Genomic DNA, 26,904 nt, shown 5'->3' with positions numbered 1-26,904 from the left:
GACTTCATCTATGACCCTGTTTCCTTGACCAACCCTTGGCTCGAATATTCCTACTATGTTATCTTCTAACCATGAGGGGTAGAAGTACACATGACCAGCGTGATATCGATCCGGTTCGATGCTATCCTTTTCCACGATAATCTTCAAATGCCATATGTGTTGGGCCTCATATTTGTACAGAATGGCGTCACCCTGAAAATTGCATTTTGGAGACTCGTGGTTTGACTTGTTTTCTACCAGCTTGTCTCATAACCCTGATAGGGACATAGGGATATATTCCCTTTAACCCAATCAATACCAAGTGGGGAACATCCCTGGATCTGATGATGAATTCTTCGGTAGGGAACCATTCGAACATCCAGTGAACCTGGTCCTCGGTCAAATTGTTGAAAAACTATGCCCATTCTGTAGCGATCTCTGGCTGTGCAAATCTGTCCGGGATAAAGGTCAATCTTTTGGGATGGTGGAAAGCGATGTGATCGTTCCATGGCCTCCATGGAAACTCTTGGCGGTATTGACCCTCTGAAGATGTTCTAACAACCAATATGTAGTAGCAAGTTACAACCCTTAAAGTGTTTGAACCCCTTCTTGCAACGATTCGGGGCCCGGTATATGTCTACTACAATCATTGGGACAATAGTATAGGTTTGTCCCTCAATTCCCTCCCTTAAAGCTTTGGTTACCATGGCCAACCTGGTGTGAATTTTGTCCCCTTGGCTTGGGAACACCAACATACCCAGAAAGCAGACGATGAATACAAAAACCCTGCGGTGAGTCCAACCTAGGGAAGTGATGAAGAATTCATCATGAAAGATACGGTAAGAATTGTTGTGCCCGTATAGTTCATAGAGGAAGTCAAAGGGTATGTAAGACTTCTTCAAGCACTCCAAGTCCTCATTCTTTCTCAAGCCCGTCATTTTTAGAAACCCCCTAGTATTGCGGTTTTCTGGTACTAGCAAACCGAGACTATACCATGGTGTCACGACCCAAGTTCGCCCTCCATGAACAGTCGTGACGGCACCTACTCTCTACGACTAGGTAAGCCTAACAAATGCGGAAAAAGAAACAATTGCGGAAAGAAGCTATTAAAAACCAAGATAACAAAATATAACAGTGTTTAAGATGCCGCCTCGCATATAACAATACAAGATTTCCAACTGAACACTCCAAAACCCGGAATCCCAAGAATCACAAGCTAAGAGTACATAAAAGGCTCTAACTCCAGAAATCTATCAACAAGGAAGATACAGAAGGGCTATACTAGTACAGAGAATAGAAAGGGACTCCTCGCTCTGCGGACGCGGCAGATATACCTCGAAGTCTCTACAGAAGTGCCTCGCCTCAAGGGTGATAAGACTTAGTGGAAGTACCTGGATCTGCACACGCAAAAACATGTGCAGGAAAGGGCATGAGTACACCACAGCAGTACCCAATAAGTGCCAAGCCTAACCTCGGTCGAGTAGTAACGAGGAAGGTCAGGGCCCTACCGGTCATATACAATAATATATAAGGAAGATGAGCAGTAGTAAAGAAATACAGATAATGAGAGAAAGAACAACCACAACCAAGGCAAATAATCACAGAAGGTATACAACTCAACATAGAGATAACAACCGGGGGTCTACTAGGATTACGTCCTGTAGCCCCAAAAGTAAATAATCAGTGGATCTCCCGAGTGTTGTCCCGTAGTCCATATCACTGTGTTGGGGGATCTACCGGAATACCACATCCGTAGTCCCAAATAAACACGCAAGGGGGATCTATCAGGAACCGCCCGTAGTCCCAATGTAATCACGCTGCAACAACACAAGAATAATCAACTCAATTCAATTTAATATCAAAATAGACAGGTAATTCTAACCTAGCATGTTGCACAGAGTTCAGATAAGGCAGTTTGAGCAAGTAGGCAATTTAGTCATTTCAGCATGCTTTCCTAAGCTAACAGTAAGCTCAAAGTTCAAGTAGTGTAAACAGTGAAGAAAAATACGAAATTATAGATACTTAAATGAAAAAGCAGGATTTTCAACAATCAGCACAAGTACGCGCTCGTCATCTCACGTACAAGGCATTTCAAATATCATAGTACCAAATCCTAAGGGGAGTTCCCCCACACAAGGTTAGACAAGCCACTTACCTCGAACCATCTCAATCAAATCTATACCACGTTCTTGCCACGAGTATCCGACTCCAAGTGGCCCAAATCTATTCAAAGTAATTGCATAATGTAAATAACACTTCAAGTAACTAATTCAACTAATTAATTCTAAGCTAATACGCGAAATTAGGAAAATGACCAAAATGCCTCCCGGGCCCACGTCTCGGAATCGGGTAAAATTTACAAATTCGGGATCCTCACACTCTCACGAGTTCATTCATACCAATAGTACCAAAATCGGACCTCAAATGGTCCCTCAAATCACCATTTAAAGCTCTCCAATTAACCAAGCCCTAACCCCCAATTTACCACTGATTTTCCTTCAAATTTCATGCTTACAATGATAAAAATCACCATAATAACGAGCTTAAGGACCAAAGACCTTACCTCAATGAATCCCTCTGAAAATTTCCCTTCAAATTGTTCTCCAAAGCCTCTTCCCGTATGAAATATTGTGAAAAATGGTCCAAAATCGCGAAGGGTGAAATTTATAGTTTCTGCCCCAGCAAAACCGCACCTGCAGTTAAATAGTCGCACCTGCGATCAGAGGTGCGCACCTGCGAACTTCACTTAAAACACCAGGGCCATACCTGCGCAAGAAATCCCGCATTTGCGCAATCGCAGGTGCAACAAGGACCTCGCTTTTGCGATCCCAGCCTGCCCCTCTCTTTGCCGCATCTGCGGCTTCCCATTCGCTCCTGCTGGCCGAACCTGCGGTCCGAAAGCCGCAGGTGCGGTTATGACAGCAACAATAAAACTTCAAGCTGCCAATTTCAACTCAAAAACTCCTGTTAACCATCCGAAATCACCCCGAGGCCACCGGGACCTCAACCAAAAGCACGAGCAAGTCATAAACCACCGTCCAAACTTGTACTAATCATAAAATTACCTAAAACAACATCAAATTAACCATGGATTCAAGCCTAAAAACTCTAAAGACTTTCGAATTCCGCTTTTGATCAAAAAGTCTATCAAACCTCGTCCGAATGACCTGAAACTTTGCACACACATCCCAAATGACACAACGGACCTACTGCTACTTCCGGAACTCCATTCCGACCCTAATATCAAAATCTCACTACCAAACCGGAAACTTCAAAAATTCAACTTTCGGCATTTCAAGCCTAATTAAGCTACGGACCCCCTACACAATCCGAACATGCCCCTAAGCCCGAAATCACCCAACGGAGCTTACGAAACCGACGGAATTCCATTCCGAGGCCGTCTTCACACTGCTCCGACTACGGTCTGAATTCTAAAGCTTAAACTCTTATTTAGGGACTAAGTGTCCCAAAACACTCCGAAACTCAAAACGAAACCTCCCAGCAACTCAGGATAGTAGAAATAAACACGGGGAAAGCAGTTAAAAGGGGATCGGGCGTTAATTCTTAAAACGACTGGCCGGGTCGTTACATCCTCCCTCTCTTAAAATATTCGTTCAACCTAGAATGAGCATAAAGACATACCTGAAGTAGTGAAAAGATGAGGGTAACGGTTGCGCATATCCTGCTCGGTCTCCCAAGTGGCCTCCTCGATCGGCTGACCCCGCCACTGAACCTTCACTGATACAATGTTCTTTGACCTCAGCTTTCGAACCTGCCTGTCCAGTATTGCCACTGGCTCCTCAACATAAGATAGATCCTTGTCGAACTGGACTGAACTGAAATCCAACACGTGCGACGGATCGCCGTGGTACCTCCGGAGCATCGAAACATGAAATACCGGATGAACTCTTGCCAAGCTGGGAGGTAAGGAAAGCTCATAAGCAACCTCCCCAACACGCCGCAATATCTCAAAAGGGTTAAACCTCGGACTCAATTTTGCTTTCTTCCCAAATCTCATAACGTCCTTCATAGGCGAAACCCACAGCAAAACCCACTCTCCAACCATATAGGAAACATCATGAACCTTCCGGTCCACATAACTCTTCTTTCTGGACTGGGCTGTACAGAGTCTATCCTGAATCACCTTGACTTTCTCCAAAGCATCCTGTACTAAGTCTGTGCCCAATAATCTAGGCTCTCCCGGCTCGAACCAACCCATCGGGGACCTACACCGCCTATCATACAAGGCCTCATACGGTGCCATCTGAATGCTGGACTAATAGCTATTGTTGTAAGCAAACTCAGTCAGTGGCAAGAACTGATCCCAAGAACCTCCAAACTCCATCACACACGCACGGAGCATATCCTCAAGAATCTGAATGGTACCCTCGGACTGTCCGTCCGTCTGGGGTGAAATGTTGTGCTCAACTTTACCCGAGTGCCCAACTCATGCTGTACGGTCTTCAGAACTGTGATGTGAACTGAGAATCTCTATTTGAAATAATAGAAAATGGAATGCCATGTAGACGGACAATCTCCCGGATATAAATCTCCGCCAACCGCTCCGAAGAATAGGTGGTACACATAGGAATGAAATGCGTGGACGTGGTCAGCCGATCCACAATCACCCAAATGGCATCGAACTTCTTCAAAGTCCGTGGGAGCCCAACTACGAAGTCCATGGTGATCCGCTCCCACTTCCACTCCGGAATCTTTATCTACTGAAGCAATCCACCCGGTCTCTGCTGCTCATACTTTACCTGCTGACAATTGAGGCACCGAGCTTCAAACCCAACTATATCTTTGTTCGTCCGCCTCCACCAGTAGTGCTGTCTCAAATCTTGATACATCTTCACGGCACCCGGATGGATGGAATACCGCAAACTATGGGCCTTCTCTAGAATCAAGTCCCGAAGCCCATCAACATTGGGTACACAAACCCGACCATGCATCCTCAATACCCCGTTATCACCAATGGTCACATCTCTGGCATCACCCTGCAGAACCCGGTCGAACACGGAAGACCGAGAAACCATATAAGCAAGGACCTGACTAGGCTTCGAAAGATCCAATCTCACAAACTGACTCGCCAAGGCCTAAACATCCATCGCCATGGGCCTCTCTGCTGGTGGTCAATAAGCCAAACTCCCCAAACTCTCTGCCCAACGACTCAAAGCATCGGCCACCACATTGGCCTTGCCCGGGTGATACAAAATAGTGATATCATAGTCCTTCAGCAGCTCTAACCACCTCCTCTGACGCAAATTAAGGTCCTTCTTCTTGAATAGATGCTGCAAACTCTAGTGATCAGTATAAATCTCACAAGGCACACTGTACAAATAATGACACCAGATCTTCAAGGCGTGAACAATAGCAGCTAACTCAAGATCGTGGACAGGCTAATTCTTCTCATGAACCTTCAGCTGTTTGGACGTGTAGGCAATTACCCTACCGTCTTGCATCAATACCGCTCCAAGGCCAATCCTCGAGACAACAGAAAAGACACTATAAGACCCCGAACCGGTAGGAAATATCAAAACTGGGGCTGTAGTCAATGCTGCCTTGAGCTTCTGAAAGCTCTCCTCACACTCTTCCGTCCACTGGAACAGAGCACCCTTCTAGGTCAGTCTGATCATAGGTGTTGCAATGGATGAAAATCCCTCAATAAATCGACGGTAATAACCCGCCAAGCCAAGAAAACTATGGATCTCTGTAGCTGAGGATGGTCTGGGCCAACTCTGTACTGCTTTCACTTTCTTCGGATCCACCTTTATCCCTCACTAGATACCACGTGACCCAAGAATGCCACGGAATCCAACCAAAACTCACATTTCGNTAGTTGTATTGGCTTAGTGATGCTTTGGAGATTCTTCCCAAGCCCTTTACCGGGTTCATACCCGGACCATGCCAGTATGCTTTCTACTTTGCTACTCCACCATTTATCTTTCTCAATCGCATTGACATGCTCGATGCGATGATAAGTTTCTCCACCCAGCTTTCTTCTATTCTCGACAACCGGAACAGTTTGACTGGTGTAAATAGTATTACTTCCATCTCCGTGAATGACTACCTCCTGATGGTTCCATTCGAACTTCACGGCCTAGTGTAGCGTAGAAGCCACAGCTCCAGCGGCATGTATAGATTGTACGTAGCAGATATGTCTAATACTTGGAACTCAACATCGAACCAAGTCGGGCCCATCTGCAAACAAAGGTTAATTGCCCGAATTGTGGCCCTTTGATACCCATTGAATTTCTTCACATTCATACTCCCTGCTCGTATCTCATGGAAATCTTTTCCCAACCTTTTTAGAGTAGTCAATGGACAAATGTTGAGGCTTGAACCCCCATCTGTTAAGACTCTGGCGATGAATTTGTCCTCAAAATATACTGTGATGTGCAGTGCCCTGTTGTGACTTAATCCTTCAGGTGGTAGTTCATCCTCGTGAAAGGTGATCTTGTGGCTTTCCAGTACTTGCCCCACCATGTTGTCCATCTCTCCACTGGTGATGTTGTTAGGAACAAAAGCTTCATTCAACACCTTCATCAGGGCATTCCTATGCGCCTCAGAATTTTGTAGCAGCGACAGGATGGATATCTGCGCCGGAGTCTTGTTCATATGATCAACGACAGAGTATTCTCTTGCCTGTACTTTCCTCCAAAGATCATCTGGACCAGATTCAATAACGAGTTGTTTGGTAGCAGCTTCCTTGCTTGTTCCTCCTAAATTCTCGAGTGTATAGATCCTTCCAGTTCTGGTCATCCCCTGTGCAGCACCAGACTCTTCCATTTTTGCTTTTCCTTTTCCCCTAGCTTCGGCAACATAATCCCAGGGTATGGCGTTGGACTTGAAAGGTGGTGTGGGTGCCACCGTCACAGTGAAGGGTGTGGCTACTTCTACTTCAAGTGGAGTAGCTGTAGTTGCAGGTGCAGTTACTTCAATTTCAAATGGGACTGATGCGGCTACTTCAACGTCGACTGGTGGCTGTATCTGTACCACAATATGTGTGAGTGTGACTGCAGGTTTAGGGCCATCACCTTCCCGAATGAGCCCAATCGACCCTTTTGGATCCCATTCTTCATCGATTTCTATTACATTTACTCGTTCACCTCTATGATCTGGGAGGGGATTATTGCGGACATTTGGTGCGGCTTCCTTTGCTTGTATGACTTTGGTACCAATCAGGATTTGAATCTTCTCTTTCAGAGTGCGGCATTCATCAATAGTATGCCCTTTCATGCCAGAATGGTATGCACATATTTTGTTTGGGTAGACCTACTGGGAGGAGTTTTCCATGGCAACAGCAGGAATAGGGGTAACATATCCGGCAGCCTTCAATCTTTCATATAGTTGGTCAATGGGTTCAGCAATAGGGGTGTATTGTTTGGGCGGCCTGCGATCAAAATTGGGTCTGGGTTTTCGATAGTATTGGCGGGTTGGAGGTGAATGGTAATAGGCTGGCTGGGTGTTATAAGTGTGATAGGCGGTAACGGGTTGAGAATATCTGGGAGGTGAAGGTTGGTATGTGGGTGGAGGTGTTTTGTATGTGAGTGGAGATTTTGGACCTTGGGCCACCATCACTGTCCCTACTTCATTCTTCTTTTATATACCCCCTGACTGTAATGCTTTGTTCGTAGCCTGCAATGCCTCGAAATTGGTTACCATCCCACTCTTGATGCCTTCTTCAATCCTTTCCCCGAGTTTGATGATGTCGGAGAACTTGTGATTCCCGATGACCATTAGCCATTCATAGTATTGTGGATCCTAGGCCCTGACGAAGAATTTGTTCATCTGCTCTTCCTCTAGTGCCAGCCTAACCTTTGCAGCTTTTGACCTCCATCGAGTAGCATACTTGCGGAAAGTCTCCGTTGGTTTCTTTTTGAGATTCTGTATGTAGAAGACATCCGGTGCATTCTCTATGTTAAACCTGAATCGGTCCATGAAGTCCAACGCCATGCTTACCCAATTGACCCATTTTTTGAGATTTTGACTTATGTACCAAGGTAGGGCGTCTCCAGTGAGACTCCTCATAAACAGCTTCATGCAAATCCTTTCATCTTTCCCAACTCCCACGAGCTTGTCATAGTATGTTCTCAAATGTACCTTAGATTCACCCGTTCCGTCAAACATCTCGAACTTAGGAAATTTGTAACCCTCTGGCAGTTCTACGTCTGGCTGAATGCATAGGTCCTTAAAATTCAGACCCTCAATTCCTTAGCCTCCTTCAAAACCCTAGACTTGGCTTGTGAGCTTCTTAAGCTCCTCCGCCGTATTCATAATGAGCAGGTCCTTCTCGGCGAATTCTGGTATGTATGAGATTGGTTGAGTAGAGTGAGGTAAGGTTTCCATGTATATGGGATTGTTTTGGTAGGTGCCGGGGGTTGGAATGTTGTGGTGATCATTAGTTGAATTTTGCGGATCAAGGATAGGTTGTAGGGTATTCTGTGGAGTATGGTAAGTGGTTTGTGGGTATTGAGTAGGAAGATGTTGATGCTGAGGAGGAGTGGGTATTGGTGGAGGATTAGGATTTTCGGAGGTGTTGCGTATTGATGGGGTGCGGGAGGATTTTTCAGACGTTGGTTTGGTGTGTTTTGAGGAGGTGCTGGGTTTTAAGCATTTTGTTGGTTAACATTTAGGACGTTTAGGGTGAGAGAAAGGTTTGCCAAGTTGTGAACCTGCTCAAGTTCCCCTTGCAATTCTAGTATTTTCGGTTCCAATCGTAGGACCAAATCATTATGGGCTGGAGTACTTCGACCGTCTGAAGTTTCATTATTCTCAGCTTTTTCCTTACGGATACCACTCATATCATCCATCTTAGCTTTTCCCTTGCCTTTCGGATTACTTGGAGGAGGAGGAGGAGGGGGGCCTTTGGATCTGGTGTGATATGCTGACGATGCCAGTATGCGCAAACCAACCTTGGGGAATGGGAATAATCAAAATAAAGAGAAATGCAAAAAGGTAAACAAGTCAGTAAGCATTCCAAAAAGCATTTACAGTATTTAAACACGTATTACAGGTATGTAAATTTGCATCCTAACTTGGGGAACCTCGTTGTGCCCGAGGTAGGCCTAGCGACAAATAGATTTGGAGAGATTTAATGCCGATAAATGCCTCATTTCATTAATGTAATAAATAAGATGAACCTAAAAACGACAATAAATAAATGAGTTACTAATGGCATTTGCCTTATTACATTCCAAAACGTTTCAAAAAACAGCTAAATCTAATTTACTTGGTCTCGGAGGGACCTTCCCCATATTTGACTTTCTTGGCTCCGTCGATCAAATTCCCCAGGTCGTGCATGTCCAACAGCAGGTATGCCCTTGCTAGGTGTCCTCCCTCGTTGCCTTCTGCATTCCGACAGTCTGCGACCCTTTTCCTCATCTTCCCTTCCAGTTCCATTAGACCGTGCTCCAAATACTCCAGACTTCCTGTCGATCTTGTAGCTATTTCCTTCCACTCGTTAATTGACTCTATGTCTAACTTGTGTTGCTCCAAGTGCCTGGCTTCGGATTCAAGGACTCTCTTGCGCAGCCTCTTATACTTCACTTGTGCCTCAGCGACTTCATATATGAGCTTGTTTCCTTGACCAACCCCTGGCTCGACTCTTCCCACTATGTTATCTTCTAACCATGATGGGTAGAAATACACATGACCTGCGTGATATCGATCTGGCTCGATGGTATCCTTTTCCATGATAATCTTCGAGTGCCACATGTGTTGGGCCTCACATTTGAATGGAATGGCGTCACCCTGAAAATCGGCTCTGCAATGACTCATTTTGGAGACTCGTGTTATGACTTGTTTTCTACCACCTTGTCTCATTACCCTGATAGGAACATAGGGATGTATTCCCCTTAACCCATTCTACACCAAATGCAGAACATCCCTGGATCTGATGATGAATTCATCGGTAGGGAACCACTCGAACATCCACTGAACCTTGTCCTCGGTCAAATTGCTGAAAAACTCTGCCCATTTTGTATCATTCTATGGCTGTGCAAATTTGTCTAGGATAAAGCTCATTCTTTTAGGGTGGTGGAAAGCTATGTGATCGTTCCATGGTCTCTGTGGAAACTCATGGCGGTATTGACCCCTCTGAAGATATTGTAACAACCAAATTTGCAGTAGCAAGTTACAACCCTCAAAATGTTTGAACCCTTTCTTGCAACGATCCAGAGCTCGGTATATGTCTGCTACAATCATCGGAACAATAGTGTAGGTTTGTCCCTCAATTCCCTCCATTAAAGCTTTGGTTACCATGGCCAACCTGGTGTGAATTATGTCCCCTTGGCTTGGAAACACTATCATTCCTAGAAAGCAGACGATGATTACAAAAACCCTACGATGAGTCCATCCCAGGGAAGTGATGGAGAATTTGTCATGAAAGATACGGTAAGATTTGTTGTGTCCATATCGTTCATAGAGGAAGTCAAAGGGTATGTTGGACTTCTTCAGGCACTCCAAGTAATCATTCTTTCTCAGACCCATCATTTTTAGAAACCCCCCAGTAGTGCAATTTTCTGGTACTAGTAAACCGGGACTATCCCATGGTAATCCAGCGAATCCTCCTATTTCCTCCAAAAGATGAGTCATTTCAATATGGCCAAAACGGAATACAGCTCTTTCCCCGTCCCAGAACATAGTAGCAGCCTTGATCAGCATGTTGTTTGGTGGATGTCCAATAAGGAAGGTAAATTTCCAAGAACCCTTTTCATGTGGTTTTTGTTGCTTGGTGAAAGGTTTTCCCACCAATCCAGCAATAATGGTGGTATATTTCGAACCATGATGAACCTGAGGACTTCGTGCCTCATCTTTCTGCAAAATAAACAGAGTTAGACCCTTGCCCCCTCTAGATTCGACTACATACACATTAACGATTAGCATGTCGACATTTATCTCTCCAAATAATGCACATATCATGGTTGCGACTGTTGGGATTATGGAAATTCCGGTGGACTTTGGACAAGGCTTTCTTAGAGGGTCATTATGCGGACAGCATATTAACCCTGGCTAGGTTTGACCATGATGCATGTACAACTATTATCAGAGTAAGGTTTCTATAGAAGTCTAGACTTGTACCCTCAAGCGGACAACTTGAGAGGGAAAGGCACGGAACCGTCGACTGCAACGCTGATCGACTAGTTTTACCAAAAATAAGCCTTTCCGAATTTATAGGGTGATTTTAGGAAGGGCACGGACACTCATCAAGCGCCGCTATGGTATTAGTACACACGAGTGGAATATGATGTTGAGCATGGAGTTATGCAAAAGAAAATAACATGTTGCCAAGTATTTGCACGATGACTAATGATAAAATGTGGTATTTAATAATTGTAAAGACATTTAAGAAAGAAAAACAAGGAGACAAGTCAGTTTCCATAGTAAAAGTGATAAAACAGGGAAGAGAAATCATAAATGGATGAAGATAGGCAAATAAATTCACATAAGTTGGCAAGGGGAAGAGGTATGCAAGTACTAACACAATAATAAAGACATGCTTAAAGACTAATTCACAAACAAGTTTGTTATGGTAAGAGCCTAAAGATATCCACAGCAGAGTCGCCATGCTGTCGCGCCCCCTTTTTCTCGCGAAATCGAGTTTCGACATTTCTGGGACAACTCCTTTTTTAGGGTAGGGAATTGGAAGAGTCGCCACCTAACCGATTAAGGTGCGTTAGGGCACCTAGAGCAATTTTCTCATATAACCAGTTTACATCACCAGAGATCTGGTAAGGGCTCGAAATTACCTTGAGGGGAAGGTGTTAGGCACCCCTCGAGGACAACAACGGTGAGTCCCGGTCGAACTTAAATTAATCAAATTAGTCTAGAAAAGGAAGAAAACAATTTGGGACAAATACAATATTCAGTTTATCTTAAACGGGAGTGTAAGGGAGTGGTCGTAAGTTTTTTAGCCTATAGGATCATTCCACGCAATACTTTGTAACACCCTCAAATCGTGGTGTTACTCATAGCATTAGGCACAGGCTATCATCTCCTTACTACCCAATTACTATCTTTAAGTTGTTAATTAAGCGCACTAGTTGATTCTAAACCGTACCCTATGCGTGCACTACCCGTCCCTTGCCTATGGCCCTAGAGGTATTAGGACCTCTATTTGGGATAGTTCTAGACCAACCTATGTTACTTAAAAGAGTGAAATGTAGGCAACAAAAAAAACAAATAGGATTTGAAGATAAAGAACAAGTATGGGCTCATATTGACATCCACACATAGGCAACAAAAGCACGCAATTGAACCAACAAACTTTATTAATTTGGGATCCTATAGGTAGGATATCTATGTGAGAAACAGAGTGTAGAGACATCTTGGTTAAAGCGAGCATTAGGACCTATTTGGTTTGCCTACTAATTTTATTCAGCATGAATCTTGGCTCTTCAGGTAGTAATGTGTCACAATTATAAACTCAGAATCGTTATTAAGTCCTACATATAGATTGCCTAAGTGATTGACAATAACGATTGAATTCAGAGCGGGATCCTATAGGCATGATTTCTACGAGCTTATTAATTACAGACCTATAGACATGGTTTATAAGCGTAGCACTGATTTTAACTCGTAAACATAGATTTTATTTCCTATAGGCATGCTTTCTAATTACTGAATTGACTTAAACCTTATAAGCATGATTTCTAGGTTTGAATGGATTTAAAAATCCTATAGGCATGATATATATTAATTGGGTGCGGGCAGAAATTAAACAAATTGCCAGGAAGGACAGTTAATTCAACAACAAGACCCAATAGGCATGCTTGCTAATGCACGTTTGTTGAAAACATGTATAGATCCTATGAACATGATTTCTAATACATAGAATTGAACGAAAGTCCTATGAGCAGGATCTCTACTATGCAAATGCAAAATACAGAATCAAAATGATCATGAAAGTCCTATAGGCAGGATTTCTAAGCACAGTATAATGCTCACATAATTCAACCAGCATAATTAAATCCTATAGGCAGGATTTCTGCCCACTTTTAACAAAAGGTATAAGAAGAACCCCTCCCCCCCCCCAGCTTTACTAAATATCCCCAAATCTGTTACTACATAGTTATTATAGAGCAGAATAGCAAAATGAATTACATAATGGTATCAGTTACAGTATAGGGAGCCTTCATAGGCCCACATAAACCTGGGAACCAGGCCTTCCACATAGCAGCTTTGAAGCATAGCAATGATTCACCCACAGCATATTAGAACCAGGCTTCCAGTGTGTCAAAGTTCCCAAGGGCCTGAGGGTCCCCGGGCAGTGCTCACACCTGAACCACACATTCAGAAAAGGTTCATGAGAGATTGGAAAACCATCCCCCCAGTGGGTCAGAGTTCAAAGGAGTCTCAAGGACCCTAGGCAGTGCTCACACTGGAGTGGTTGAGAACCTAAGGGACTAAGAGTATGTCAAAAGATGGAGGGTCAGGTTTTTTGTAAAAGATAGTTGGATTTAAGAAAAAACAGTATTAACAACATGGAGTTGCAGGCAAAACTACACCAAGGAAACATACAGAATTCATGCTTAAACACACGGTTTAGATAAGTTGAAGTTTAATTAGGCCAAATACTCATGCTAGTAATTAGGACAATCATGGTTTTATCACAGAAACAATCAGGCAGGAACATTTGAGTGTACACAAACATGACATATGAGTTGAGCAACAAGCTAACTGATTACATATCCCTAGTGTACAGAGTTCAAAACAGGTGCAGAATTAACAACAATGCATGAAACAGGTTGAACCTTAGGCTAAACTTATGAAAGGGATTCATATTATTCAGAACAAATTAGTCCAAAGTTAACAGTGCTGCTGCATGAGATCACATAAAGGATAGAGTCATGCTAGGAATTGAAACAGACTGGTCAAGAAAAGCATAGAAATGGAATTGCAAAGGCTAGGGCATACCAGTTAAGTGAGAAAGCAAGTAAGTATTCCACAGAAATGAGGTTCCAGAATAATTTTGGCCTTGGCTTTCAGCCGGCCAAAACCAAGAGACACTTAGCACAGAAATCAGAACAAGTGAGAGCAAGAGAGTGCTTAAGTTTTAGTAGTGAGAATAGGAAAGTTCGAGTCTTGTCCTTAAGGGGAAAAGGGAGAGGGGTTTAAATAGTACTCAAATAGGTAGATAAACAAGGTAATGAATGAGTCTTACACAAATAAGGAATGGGAATAACTCTAGAATCAATCAAAGTCGGAGTTCAATAAATTAGTAGCATATAATCAGGCCAGTACTACTTAAATTAGGTAAAGCATTATACAGAATCAATCAGTAGTCAAGTACAAGATCAAATAAGGTAAGGAAATAATGAGAACGGGCAAATCGAATAGAATAAGGAAATATTAGTATCGTACAAGAAATGAAAAGTTGGAATCTTAGCAAAGATTTCAAAACCCTAATTTGGGGTAAGTAAAAATTAATTGACAATTAACACCAGAGTTAAGGACAGGTAGACAAAACATTAAGAGAGATAATTAGATAATCGAAACCCTAGAAAAATAGGAAGAAATACAAAAACCTATAGACGGAAATAATTAGGGTAAGTGAAATCATTCAGAAGTAATAAAGGAACTATAATAGATACATAGAGATGAAATAACATATTTGGTTCATTTTTTGAAAATCAAAACCCTAATTTTAGGGTAAATGAAATTGGTCAGAAATAGTAAAGAAATTATAAACACAGAGATAGATATGCTGGAACATTAAAGGAAAAATACAAAAGAATAAAAATCGTTTTAGATCTGGAAAGATCTAAACCTTAATTTAGGGTAAGTAAAAATCAGCGTAAATAACCAAAGGAAAGCTATAACAAAGATGCACAGAATAGATATACGGAAACATTAAAGGAAACTAAATAGATGAACTATAACAAATTTTGAAAAGATTTGAACCCTAGCTTTAGGGTAAATGAAAAAACCGAACCAAATCTCAGAAATTCACACCAAAAGGCGAAGAATGAACATAGATAAAAAAATAATGAAGGTTTGAACCAGATCTGGTCCGGAATAAGGAAAATCGGCTTGCCAAGTTAGGCAAGCAATTATGTTATGCCATAAATGAGTACCCAACAACGAGAAAGGATAAATAAGGTAAGAAAATCCTCGATCGATTCCATATCTGGCTAGAATCAATGGTGTTAAGGGTGACGGCGCTAGGGTTTTGAGAGGAAAAGATGAGAGGGAGTGTATAGAGATGGCTGGTGGGGTGAAATGATTAGGGTTTAGATGGGTTAGGTTGATTTAAAAGGGTTGGGGTGATGTGGACCGTTGATTTCGGAAATCAACGGTCCTGATTCAAAGGTTTTGGGTCGGGTTATAATAAACGGGTTTGGGTACTGGGTTGAACGGGTGTGGGGTATTGGGCTGGTTAGTGTATTGGGCTAGGGTAATTGGGTTAGGCTAGGTCCGAATTTAATTAGAAAAAGGCTAGATTTTAAATACCCAATTAAATTAATAAGATAATTTATAAAAATAGTTAGTAAATAATAAAAAATATCATTTCTGCGTGAATATGATTTAAAATAATTACTTAACATATTATAAAAATATAAAAAGTTATTTTTCTTATAGATAATATAATTATACATATATATGGACTATTATTGTAAAATGGGCAATTCTAGCTTTAAAATGCAAATGCAATTACAAAAAATAAAATTAAAATATTTAAATAATATATGGGCATAAATGATGAATTTAGATTATTAAATCATCATATAGATAATATGAGGGATAATTATTGGATATTTGTATAATAAAAAATACATAAATAAATTGATTGAAAGCCTTTAAAATTATAGAAAAATTATAAAAATACTTATGCAAGTTTGTAAATCTAGTAATAATGCATGTGCACTATTTTGAAAATATATACGCATATTTAAAATATATGAGGGTATCAACACGACCCGCGGCCAGCAGAGTCTACTTTAGAGTATTGTACTTTCTTTTCTGTCCAATTTGTATTCCGGACAGTTATTGTATTACATATTATTTCCTAAAAATTGCTCATGCACTTGTGACATCGGGTTCTGGGATGACTATGGGATTATTCAGTATTTAATTTTGTTAAAGACACCACTATTTTCTCGGTTAAGTTCATTATTTATTGTTTAATGTAAGGAAAAGAAATAATTTCAAAAATACTAAAATGAGGAATTTATTTAACTTCTCGGTGTTGGCTTGCCTGAAAAGTGGTGTCTGGCGCCATCACGACCCTTAATGGATTTTAGGTCGTGACAACTACGTGACGGAAGTCCGCACTCTGAGCTGTCTGTTGCAGTTAGATTACTAAGTATCAAATCTGATTGGAATATTACTCGAGCAGCCATGGACTCTTTCATTGATCTTATGAGTGAATTAGTTGACCCTAACATCAACTTACCTGGTGATTTTTCTAAGGCAAAGAGATTGGTTTCTAATTTAGGACTTTCGTCAATGAGAATTGATTGCTGTGAAGATGGTTTCATGTTATATAATAAAGATGATGCAACTTTAGACAGTTGTAAATTTTGTGAAAAGCCTCGTTTCAAGAGGCTTTCCAACGGGAACATGGTCGTTGTCAAGGCGATGCATTATTTACCTCTTATACCTAGGTTAAAGAGGTTATATGCGTCGATGAGTTCTGCTACTCATATAAGATGGCACTTTGAAAATAGAAGACAACCTGGTGTTATGTGTCATCCTTCAGATGGAGAAGCTTGAAAGCACTTTGATAGGACATATCCAGATTTTGCTAGTGAACCAAGGAACATTCGATTAGGTTTGTGTGCGGAAGGCTTCACGCCTTTTTCTATATATGCGACACCATATTCATGCTGGCCTGTCTTTCTTACACCTTATAATCTACCACCTGAGTTGTGTATGACTAGTCCATATATATTCCTAAATTGTATTATCCCCGGTCCACGTAATCCGAAAAGATTGATTGATATATAGTTGCAACCTTTGATTGATGAGCTAAAACAATTGTGGTATGATGGTGTTGAAACATATGACATATCAACCAAGTAGAATTTCAATTTTCATGTTAATTTAATATGGACTATTAATGATTTTCTTGCGTATCGAATGTGTTTGGGTGGATGACTGCTGGGAAGCTAGCTTGTCCTTACTGTATGGAAAATGGTAAAGCGTTCACTTTGAAACATGGCCAAAAGCAATGATGGTTTCATTGTCACCGTCAATTCTTGCCTCATGATCATGAGTTTAGAAGGATGAAAAATGCATTCAAAAAGAATAAAATGGAATATGATTCTCCACCTCCGATACTTTCAGGTGGGGAAATTTGGGAGAGGGTCCAGAACTTCAGTAAAGTTACTGAGGCTCCACCTTATAGATTCCTGGGTTATGGTGTTACTCATAATTGGACGAAACTGAGTATATTTTGGGAGTCGCCTTATTGGAATGATAATCTTCTCTAACACAACCTTGATGTCATGCATATTGAGAAAAATTATTTTGATAATTTGTTCAACATAGTGATGGATGTTAAAGGTAAGACAAAAGATAACCCGAAGGCTAGAATGGACTTGCAAGAATATTGCATGCGGCCAGAATTATACTTGCAGACAGCAAACATTGGCAAGATGTTCAATCCCAAAGCAAGTTACACATTCACTTTGGAGGAAAGACGACAAATTTGTGATTGGGTTACGAAGTTGAAGATGCCCGAGGGTTATTCGTCGAATCTTGGAAAAAAAGTAGATATGGAGTTAGGGAAGTTGAGCCATTTGAAAAGTCATGACTGTCATGTTTTCATGGAGACCTTAGTGTCTATTGCATTTTGTGGTTTGCCTAAAAGAATCTAGAAACCCATCAAAGAGTTTGTTTTTCAAAGACTTGTGTTCTACCACATTAAGGGAAGAAAACCTACTTCGGATAGATCAGAACATTCTTGTAACTTCTAGTAAGATGGAAAAAATATTTCCATGTGGTTTCTTTGACGTGATGAAACACCTTCCTATCCACCTTGTACACGAGGCACGACTTGGAGGGCCTGTTCAATGCAGATGGATGTATCCCTTTGAGAGGTAATATTATAAGTTTGATGAAATATTCTATTTTATTTGAATGTTCTTGGCTAACATGACATTATGTAGGACAATTGGCAATGCCAACAATTTGTTAAGCAGAGAAATAGGATTGAAGGATCTATATGCGAAGCCTATCTTGCAAAGGAAACTACACATTTTTGTTCTTATTATTTTGAGAGTAACGTTCCTGTAACGACCCGACTGGTCGTTTTGAGCAATTGCGTCCGGTTCAGCAGTTTGAGGTCACGAGCAACTTCATATTATGTGTATCGACTTGCGTGCATGGTTGGATTCTGTTTTCGGAGGAATCAGAGTCGAATTGGAAGAAGGAATCTAGTTTTGGAAGCTTAAGCGGTGAAAATTTGACCGAAATTTGACTTTTGAGTAATCAGCTCCGGAATGAGGTTTGGATGATGTTAGTAGCTTCGTATGGCAATTTTGGACTAAAGCGAGCGTTTGGATTTGTATTTGGAGACCCGCAGGGTAATTTGAGGCATTTCGGCGAAAATTGGAAAAGGTAGAAGTTTGGAAAATGGAGAGGTTTGACCGAGAGTTGACTTTGGTGATATCGAGGTCGGAATGCGATTTTGAAAATTGGAACAGCTTCGTCATGTCATTTATGACTTGCATGCAAAATTTGAGTTCATTCCGAATTGATTTGATATGTTTCGGCGCAAATTATAGAATTTGAAAAATTCATAAACTCATAATTCGATTCGAGGTTCGATTCGTAGTTTTGATATCGTTTGATGTGATTTGAGTCCTCCTATGTCCGTGTTATGATACGGGACTTATTGGTATATTCGGACAAGGTCCCAAGTGGCTCGGATGAGTATCAGATGGGGTTCGGATCGTTTGGCACTTGTTGAAGCTGCTGGAATTTCTGCAACTGTTTTTGGCAGCAACTTGTGCAATCATGCACGGAGCTAACTTTAGAAGCGTATATCTCGCAATCTACAAAGAATATGGAAATTAGAAAAACATGAAAGTTGTAGCCCTTGCATCCCTGATTCCCAAAAGCTAAACCATTAATCATTTGGACATTTGTACAAAAAGTTATGATCGATTGAATAAAGGCTGGTAAATCTGTTTTGAAATTTTTCCAGAAATTTCTGATGCGAGGAGTTTACTTTGGAAGCTTATATCTCGAAATCTATTTGGAATCTGAAAATTAGCAAAACAGCAAAGTTGTAACCCTTGCATTCTAATTTCTAGAAAGTTAAACCATTCATCATTTGGACATTTGTACAAAAAGATATGATCGATCTATTAAGGCTGGTAATGCTGTATTTTTTCTGGGATTGAGGCAAAATCGCATGTGTCAAATGCGATTTATAACCTGGACAAATTCTTAAAACGAGGGTTTCGGCCATTTTAATATATTTGGAATTATGGAGCTCGGATTGAAGCGATTTTTTATGTGATTTTCGCCATATGGATTGGGGTAAGTGTTCTATATCCAAAAGTGATTATATTTCATGATTCCATGGTTATTTTCATCAATTATTAGTGAATCAAACGGAAGAAATTGGAGAAATTTGTAAAACTATTCAAAAATGAAAATTTTAGATTTGGAGGACGATTCGTTATCGGGATTTGATAATTTTTGTATGGGTGAACTCGTATCTGAATGGGTATTCGATTTTTGTAAATTTGTCGGGTTCAGAGGTGCGGGCCCGAGGAGTTAACTTTTGTTGACTTTTTACAAATTGTATAAGAATCATAGCTTTATTAATTTTAAATTATTTTCTCTTGCATTATTTGAAGTATTTAAGTCGTTTGTGGCTAGATTGAGCCGAGCGTTGATGAATTGGTAAAGAAAAAGCTAAATTGAGTATTTAATTTGCTGGATTAAGGTAAGTATCTTGCCTAACCTTGTGTGGGGGTCTCCCCCTTAGGATTTGAGTCCTCTATGTTAATTGTTGCCCGTGCATGCGAGGTGACGAGTGCGTACTAGGTCTTATTTGTGAAAAATTTGCGTTTAGGGATCTTAGGTCCTTATGTTTATTAATTGGGAAGTTTTCTAACGTAATTGGGTTTCCTATTTGCTAGTTTTACCTCTACATGCTCAATACGATGTTGTTAGCTTTTCTCTAACTCTTACTTGTTATTTGACCCTTATTTGCCCTAAATTGAAGTGATTGCCTCCCTTATTGTTTTGATACTTCTTAATTGTGAGTTCCTCTATGACTTTGTGCAAACATGCTACATGTCCAATTGTTGTGGTTGCCAGTGAAGTTATCATGTGTCTTACTGTCTCGTTGTCCTTGTAGAGGTTGTTGTATTCCTTTGACTTTTACGTGATGCTCTTGTTGCTGTGTACTCATACTCATGGTAGTAGAAATTATTGTAATTGAGTTGTTGATTTGTTGTTGTTGTTGATTTAAGCTATTATCTGGTGGGATCGGGTTGCACGCCGCAACAGGAGGAATAAGGGTGATATATTGAGGAGGAAAAAGGGAGAAATTAATATTGTTTGGTGGGATCAGGTTGCATTCCGCAACAGGAGTAATAAGGGTGGACAGGTGGGATCGGGTTGCACGCCGCAACAAGAGAAATAAGGGTGATATATTGAGGAGCAATAAGGGAGGATTGGTGGGATCGGGTTGCATGCCGCACATATATATATATATTATTTACTTTTATTGAAATTGTTATAGAGGAATAAGGGAGGATTGGTGGTATCAGGTTGCACGCCAACATATATATATATATATATATCTTATTGTAATTATTACGGAGGAATAAGGGAGGATTGGTGGGATCGGGATGCGCGCCGCATCAATATATGTGCTTATGAATTCCTCTCTGACTGTGTAAGTTATTCGGTAGTTTTACATTTCACTTAGGGATTGGTTATAGCTGGATACTGATAAGACCCTTGAGTTATGTATTTATTCTGCAAGTTACCAATTTTCACAGCAAATTTATTACGTTGAATCATTTTCTCCTGTCCTGCTAAGTTGTTAGTATTATAGTGATTTAAAATAAAGGAATTCATACTACGCTGCTTCGTATGACTTTTAAATTTGAACTCGCCATGTATATATATATTCCAATACTTCAAATTCCAATAACTGTTATATTTTATTTCAATTAGTTTCTCAATTAAATTTCCTCAACTCGTTTGAGATTAAATTTTACTTAAAAGGGAATTTCTATTAAGTTTTAATTTAATAAATCCTATATTAAAGGCAATACTTCATTCAATGTTGTATTTTATTTGAAAAGGGTATTTTCTTCATCCAAATGATTTCTAAAAATAACTTCATCTTTTCTTGCTGATTTCCTAATTAGTTTAGAAACTGTAATTTATTTTACGTTATATAAATGAGACTCCTTGAAAATCTTAATTGCATTGGTTACGGACATTATGTACTGGTAGCACGAGGATTTTATGTACTGGGGCCAAGTTTGTTAAAGTAGTTTGGGAGTATTTGTATTANTATGTACTGGTAGCACGTGAACTTTGTTGTGCAAAGTGAGATGGAAATATGTGGGCACATGGTGCCAAGTTTGTTAAAGGTTTGGGAGTTTTGATTATGATATAAGACTTCGAGGTTTGAGATGGTTGGAACTTGTGTAATAGAAATAAGGTGATTGATTGAGTTAACATCGTTGTTCTTATTTGAGCGCATTTTTACCTGTCTGTGTCCCAGCTATGTTGGTGTGAATTTACTTGGTTATATTTAGTTATTCCGTGTTTTCCTTTATTGTCTCTACTGTTGTAGTTTGACTCTCTATGCTTTTGATATTACTTCGTCATCTTTATCTTGATAGTTTACTATCATATCTTGTTCAATTTATTTGACCAGTAGGTGTCTTGACTGTTCCTCGTCACTACTCCACCGAGGTTAGTATTGATACTTACTGGGCACCGCTGTGGTGTGCTCATACTACACTTCTGTACATTTTTGTACAGATCCAAGTGTTGATCTATAGTAGCTGTGTGGATCGTCGCGGTGGAGACTCAAGGTAATCACTGTAATGTTTGTAGAAAGAGAAGTTTGAGTGATATAGAGTACAAGTCAGCTACACTTCATGTGTTGCTAAATTGTCCCGAAGTTGTACCATTTCTCAAGTATTCATTTATTAGTTATCAAAATTTAAAAATTATTGTGATTACATATTGATGCAACTAAAAAAAATATTTGATGTGTCACAGTCACTTCGTGGGTTAATTTAGCCATGATGCTATATATACGAGATTTATTATGTGGTTCAAACAGTTTATAAGTTTATCCTGATAATGTTCTAACACTAAGTAGGTAAATAATATTTGTAAGTTATGCTAACTTATAAATTTTTTTAACACTATGTAGGTAATAATCCAAATAATGGTGTAAATCATTTGAAAGATATATCTTGGGGACTTGGGCTTCAGGTCACAACAATGTCTAAGTACGTAGTGAATGGTTATAAGTTCCATATAGAGGATTGCTCTAAAAATAAAAATAGCAACAACATCGTGGTGTGGGTTCAAGGTGGTGATGGCAACCAAGTTGGAGATATTAATTATTATGGTGTGGTCAAAGAAATAATAGAACTAGAATATACAGGTTAGCCATATAAGAAATTGATACTCTTTAGATGCAAGTGGTTTGACCCAAATCCAACAAGAGGTACAAGAGTACACCACCAATACAACATAATTGAGGTTAATCATAGGAGGGAGTATGATCGCTATGATCCTTTCATAATTCCATATAATGTTAGGCAAGTGTATTATACTCCTTATCCATCGCGGCGGAATAAGTCCAATAGGTGGATTGTAATAAATACTAAGCCTGTAGGTAGGGTGGAAGTCGAGAATGTGTTAGATGTTGCATATCAAAACGATATCTCCGGTGTTCACCAAATAATGGACGATCAGTTAGAAAATGATTTGGAATATCCTGAACGCATATTGGAAGAAGTTGATATGGATGAAGTAACAATTATAGAAAAAGAGGACAAAGAATCAACTGATGAAGCTCAAACAAGTGAGGACGAAGAATTCTCGGACGAGGAACAATACGTCGATGGGGATTAAAAAGTTGGTTTTTTAAAGCACTCTCGTTTTATAGCTAGTTTCTTATATGTTTCAATCTAAATATGTATTATATTATGCAGATGGCAGGCAAGGGTCAAGGTAACAATGACCCTACTAGTTCTCGGGGTCGAGAAAAGGCTAGGAAGGGAAAGAGGAGGGTATATAATAATACTCCCTCTTTTCCACCCTCTTCAGAGATGCCTATGTCTTATCCTCCACCATACGGATATACTGAGTTGCCACAGTATCACGAGCCCTACACCTTCATCCAGACACTAGGTCTTCCATCATAGGGCCATAGGACTATACGTCTGACATACAGTCCAGCTGCCTCACGGCCACATGGATCGCAGCCATCTGCATCGCAGCCATCTATATCACATCCCTACATATAACAGCCACATGGATCGCATCCATCCATGTCACAGCCACTCGAGTCACAACCATCAGTATCACAGCCACTTGGGTCGTATCCAGCTATGTCGTAGTCACAGGGATTGCAACCATCTTCATCATCGACTCCATCTATTTCAGGCCTTCACCTGCGAGACAGTAGCTCTGACCCCCCTACACCGTCTACACATGCCTCTGACACACTTGCTTCGGACAATGATGACGAAGAAGTGCATTATGATCAATATGGCAGGATCATCATAGTCCATGAGGGTGATGGGTAAGAGTTATTTGTTATTTTTGCATCTATCGTTTTGTAGCGTTTTTACTAAGATTAATGTATTTTTATTGTTAAATTGCAGGTTCAAGCCGAGTAATAAGACTACGAGAATAATCACCAATGCCATCAGAAAGCTTTATGATGGCCCTTATGCGACTTGGACTGATTTCTCATTCTCGCTGAAGGAGCAAATTTTCAATCAATTTAAGGTATAAATGTTCTTTTAAGCAGTTTAATAATTTATACTTACGATGTTTCCATCTAATATTTAACTTATGAAATACAGAGCAACTGTGTATGGGAAGACCGCTATAGCGCGGAAGTGGCTGCAAATTTTCATCATAAAGCTCGCAAGAGATTAGCGGATGCTTTCTCCGATGCTAGAAAGAAGAACAAGAGGCCTGGCTGGTTACTTTAGAATTTGTGGGATGATTTGAAAAGGCAATGGCTTACCGCAGAGTTCTTAGAGAAGAGCGAAAAAAGAAAACAAAGCTCGCGCATCCGAGAAGGGAGGCTCCTTGCACACTGGAGGTGTGATCAGCCTAGGGATAATAAAAAAAAGATTTGTAATGACCCGACCGGTCGTTTTGAGCTCTAGCGCATCGTTCAGCGATTTGAAGCCTTGAGTAGCTTCACTTCAGGTATTATGACTTGTACGCGTGGTCGGAATTGAATTCCGGGAAGTTCGGAGTTGATTTGGAGAGAGAATTCTTATTTCGGAAGCTTTAAGGTTAAAGAATTGACTAAGATTGGATTTTTGAGCAAAAGACCTCGGAATCGGGATTCGAAGGTTCCAGCAGGTTTGTATGATGATTTCGGAGTTGGGCATATGTCCGGATCGGTTTTTGGAAGACCCGAGAATGTTTTGACACCTATTGCGGAAGTTAGCATTTTTGGAACAATTTCATAAGTATGGGTTGAAGTGCATTTCAGTATTATCGATGTCTGTTTGGGATTCCAAGGCTGGGAATAGCTCCGTATGGTGATTCTGGTGTTGGGAGCGCGATCGGAAGTGAATCCGGGGGTCCGTGGGTTATTTTGGAGTCAATTGGCTAAAGATAGATATTTGAAGGTTTTTGGGAAGTTTGACCGAGAGTTGACTTTTTGATATCGGGGTCAGACTCCGATTTCGAAAGTTGGAGTAGGTCCGTAATGTCGAATATGACTTGTGTGCAAAATTTAAGGTCAATCGGACGTGAATTGATAGGTTTAAACATCGGAAGTAGAAGTTTGAAATTTTAAAGTTCATTAAGCATGAATTGGAGTGCGATTCATGGTTTTAGCGTTATTTGATGTGATTTGAGGCTTCGAGCAAGTCCGTGTTATGTTTTTAGACTTGTGCGGGTGTTTGGTTTGGAGCCCCGAGGGCTCGGGTGAGTTTCGGAGTAGCTTCGGAGTGTTTTGTGAAAGAGTGAAATTTCTGGTTCCAGTATGATCGCATTTGCGAGGAATTGGTCGCAAATGCGATGATCGCATTTGCGAGAGGGAGTTCGCATTTGCGAGCCTGGGCTACTAAGGGAAGGTTCGCATCTGCGAACGAAGGACCGCTTTTGCGAGGCTGTCACCTTCGCATTTGCGAAGGATTTTGTCGCAAACGCGACCAGGTCAGGGTTGGCTAGACTTCGCATTTGCGATGCATTTGTCGCAAATGCGACATCGCAATTGCGAGCCGGATGTCGTAAATGCGACATCTGCGACTGGAACCCAGGGCTTTTTATCCCGAGACTTAGCCCATTTCCTTCATTTTCCACTTGGTCTTAGGCAATTTTTGGAGCTCTTGGAAGAGGGTTTTCACCTAGCACTTTGAGGTAAGTAATTTCTACACAACATGAGTTAAATACATAGATTATGGGTAGATTAATTTGTGAAAATTAGGGAAAATCAAGGGTTTAGATGAAAAACCTAGAGTTTGATAAAAACAAGATTTAACCACGAAATTTGTGATGGAATGAAGTAGAAATTATATATTATTGATCCTTAGGTTATGGTTCTTCAAAAATTTCCGAAATCCGGGCACGTGGGCTCGGGGATGAATTTTAGGAACCTTGCATTGAGGGTTGGGAAATTGGTTTAATAATTAGAATATGAACTTTTGAGCACGTATTGACTAGTTCTTACCCCATTTGAATAGTTTTGGATCGTTCGGCTCCAATTTGGAGGTTTGAGCGCATTCTTGAATTGGGACATAGGCTTCGGAGCGAGGTGAGTCTCCTTTCTAACCTTGTAAGAAGGAATTGTCCCCATAGGTGAATTAATTGGATAATGTGCTTCTGTTTGTGGGGGCTACGTACGCACGAGGTGACGAGAGTCCGTGCGTAGCTACTATTATGCTTAAGTCCGGGTAGTCTAGGATCCAAAATCACGCTTTACTTGCAATATTTGAAATCTTGTTGTCAATTTAAAAATGCTTAAAACATATCGAGCATGTAAATGAATTTCTAAAAGACTAGTCATCATTTCTTGATTTTTTTTTAAAAGAGAAATTGCCTTTTCTTGGATAATTGTTTCCTAATGAAGTCTGGATTGACTGTTTGAATGTGTGTATCTATGGGTACCTGCGTCGCATGTATGATTCGCGAGCGTGGTAACTCTATTATTTATATTGACCGCGTTGCACGTATGATTCGCGAGCGGGGTAATAGATGCATCTATGGTTCGCGCCATTCGACCCTCTGGCAGTGCACAGTTTAAATATTGTTGGATCGGGCCGTACGTCCTCGGCATGATTTGTGCATGCTTGTATTGCTTGCCTTGAAATTCATTGAAGTGATATTGTTTCTTCCCGGTTTGAGAATAAATGTATAAATGATGAAAAGGGAATTGGGAATTTCCTATAAAAGAAAGAATTGCTTGCTTCCTTCATTTTATTGAATTACAATCATGCTTATAAATCCTCAATTTGTTACATTATCAATTTATCATTATTGGACCACTACTAAGTGTCAAAGTCGACCTCTCGTCTCTACTTCTTCGAGATTAGGCGGGATACTTACTAAGTACACGTTGTTTTCGTGCTCATGCTACACTTGCTGTGCATTTTGTTGCACAGGTACAAGTATCACTAGCGGCCTACTGGGCGTAGCAGCATGGATGATACGAAGACTAGGTGAGCTGCATTTCTCGAGGCGACCCGCAGCCAGTATAGTCTCTTTCAGCGTATTGTATTTACTTCT

General features: G+C 40.6%; 1 protein-coding gene across 1 annotated transcript in view; it reads left to right on the top strand.

Moving 5' to 3' along the window:
• The first annotated feature begins 6,814 nt into the window (after nucleotides 1-6,814).
• LOC109212238 (geraniol 8-hydroxylase-like) overlaps nucleotides 6,815-26,904 on the top strand; it is a 33,761-nt gene continuing 13,671 nt past the window's right edge. Inside the window, exons 1-3 of the mRNA XM_019375866.1 lie at nucleotides 6,815-7,001; nucleotides 23,814-23,824; nucleotides 24,018-24,135. Coding sequence (XP_019231411.1) covers nucleotides 6,815-7,001; nucleotides 23,814-23,824; nucleotides 24,018-24,135 — 316 coding nt within the window. The remainder of the gene's footprint in view (nucleotides 7,002-23,813; nucleotides 23,825-24,017; nucleotides 24,136-26,904) is intronic.

Source organism: Nicotiana attenuata, unplaced genomic scaffold (genome assembly GCF_001879085.1).
Source record: "Nicotiana attenuata strain UT unplaced genomic scaffold, NIATTr2, whole genome shotgun sequence".
In the NCBI taxonomy this organism is placed as follows: Eukaryota; Viridiplantae; Streptophyta; class Magnoliopsida; order Solanales; family Solanaceae; genus Nicotiana; species Nicotiana attenuata.
The sequence above is the reverse complement of the archived record's forward strand: the minus strand, read 5'-3'. Positions and strand labels throughout refer to the sequence as shown.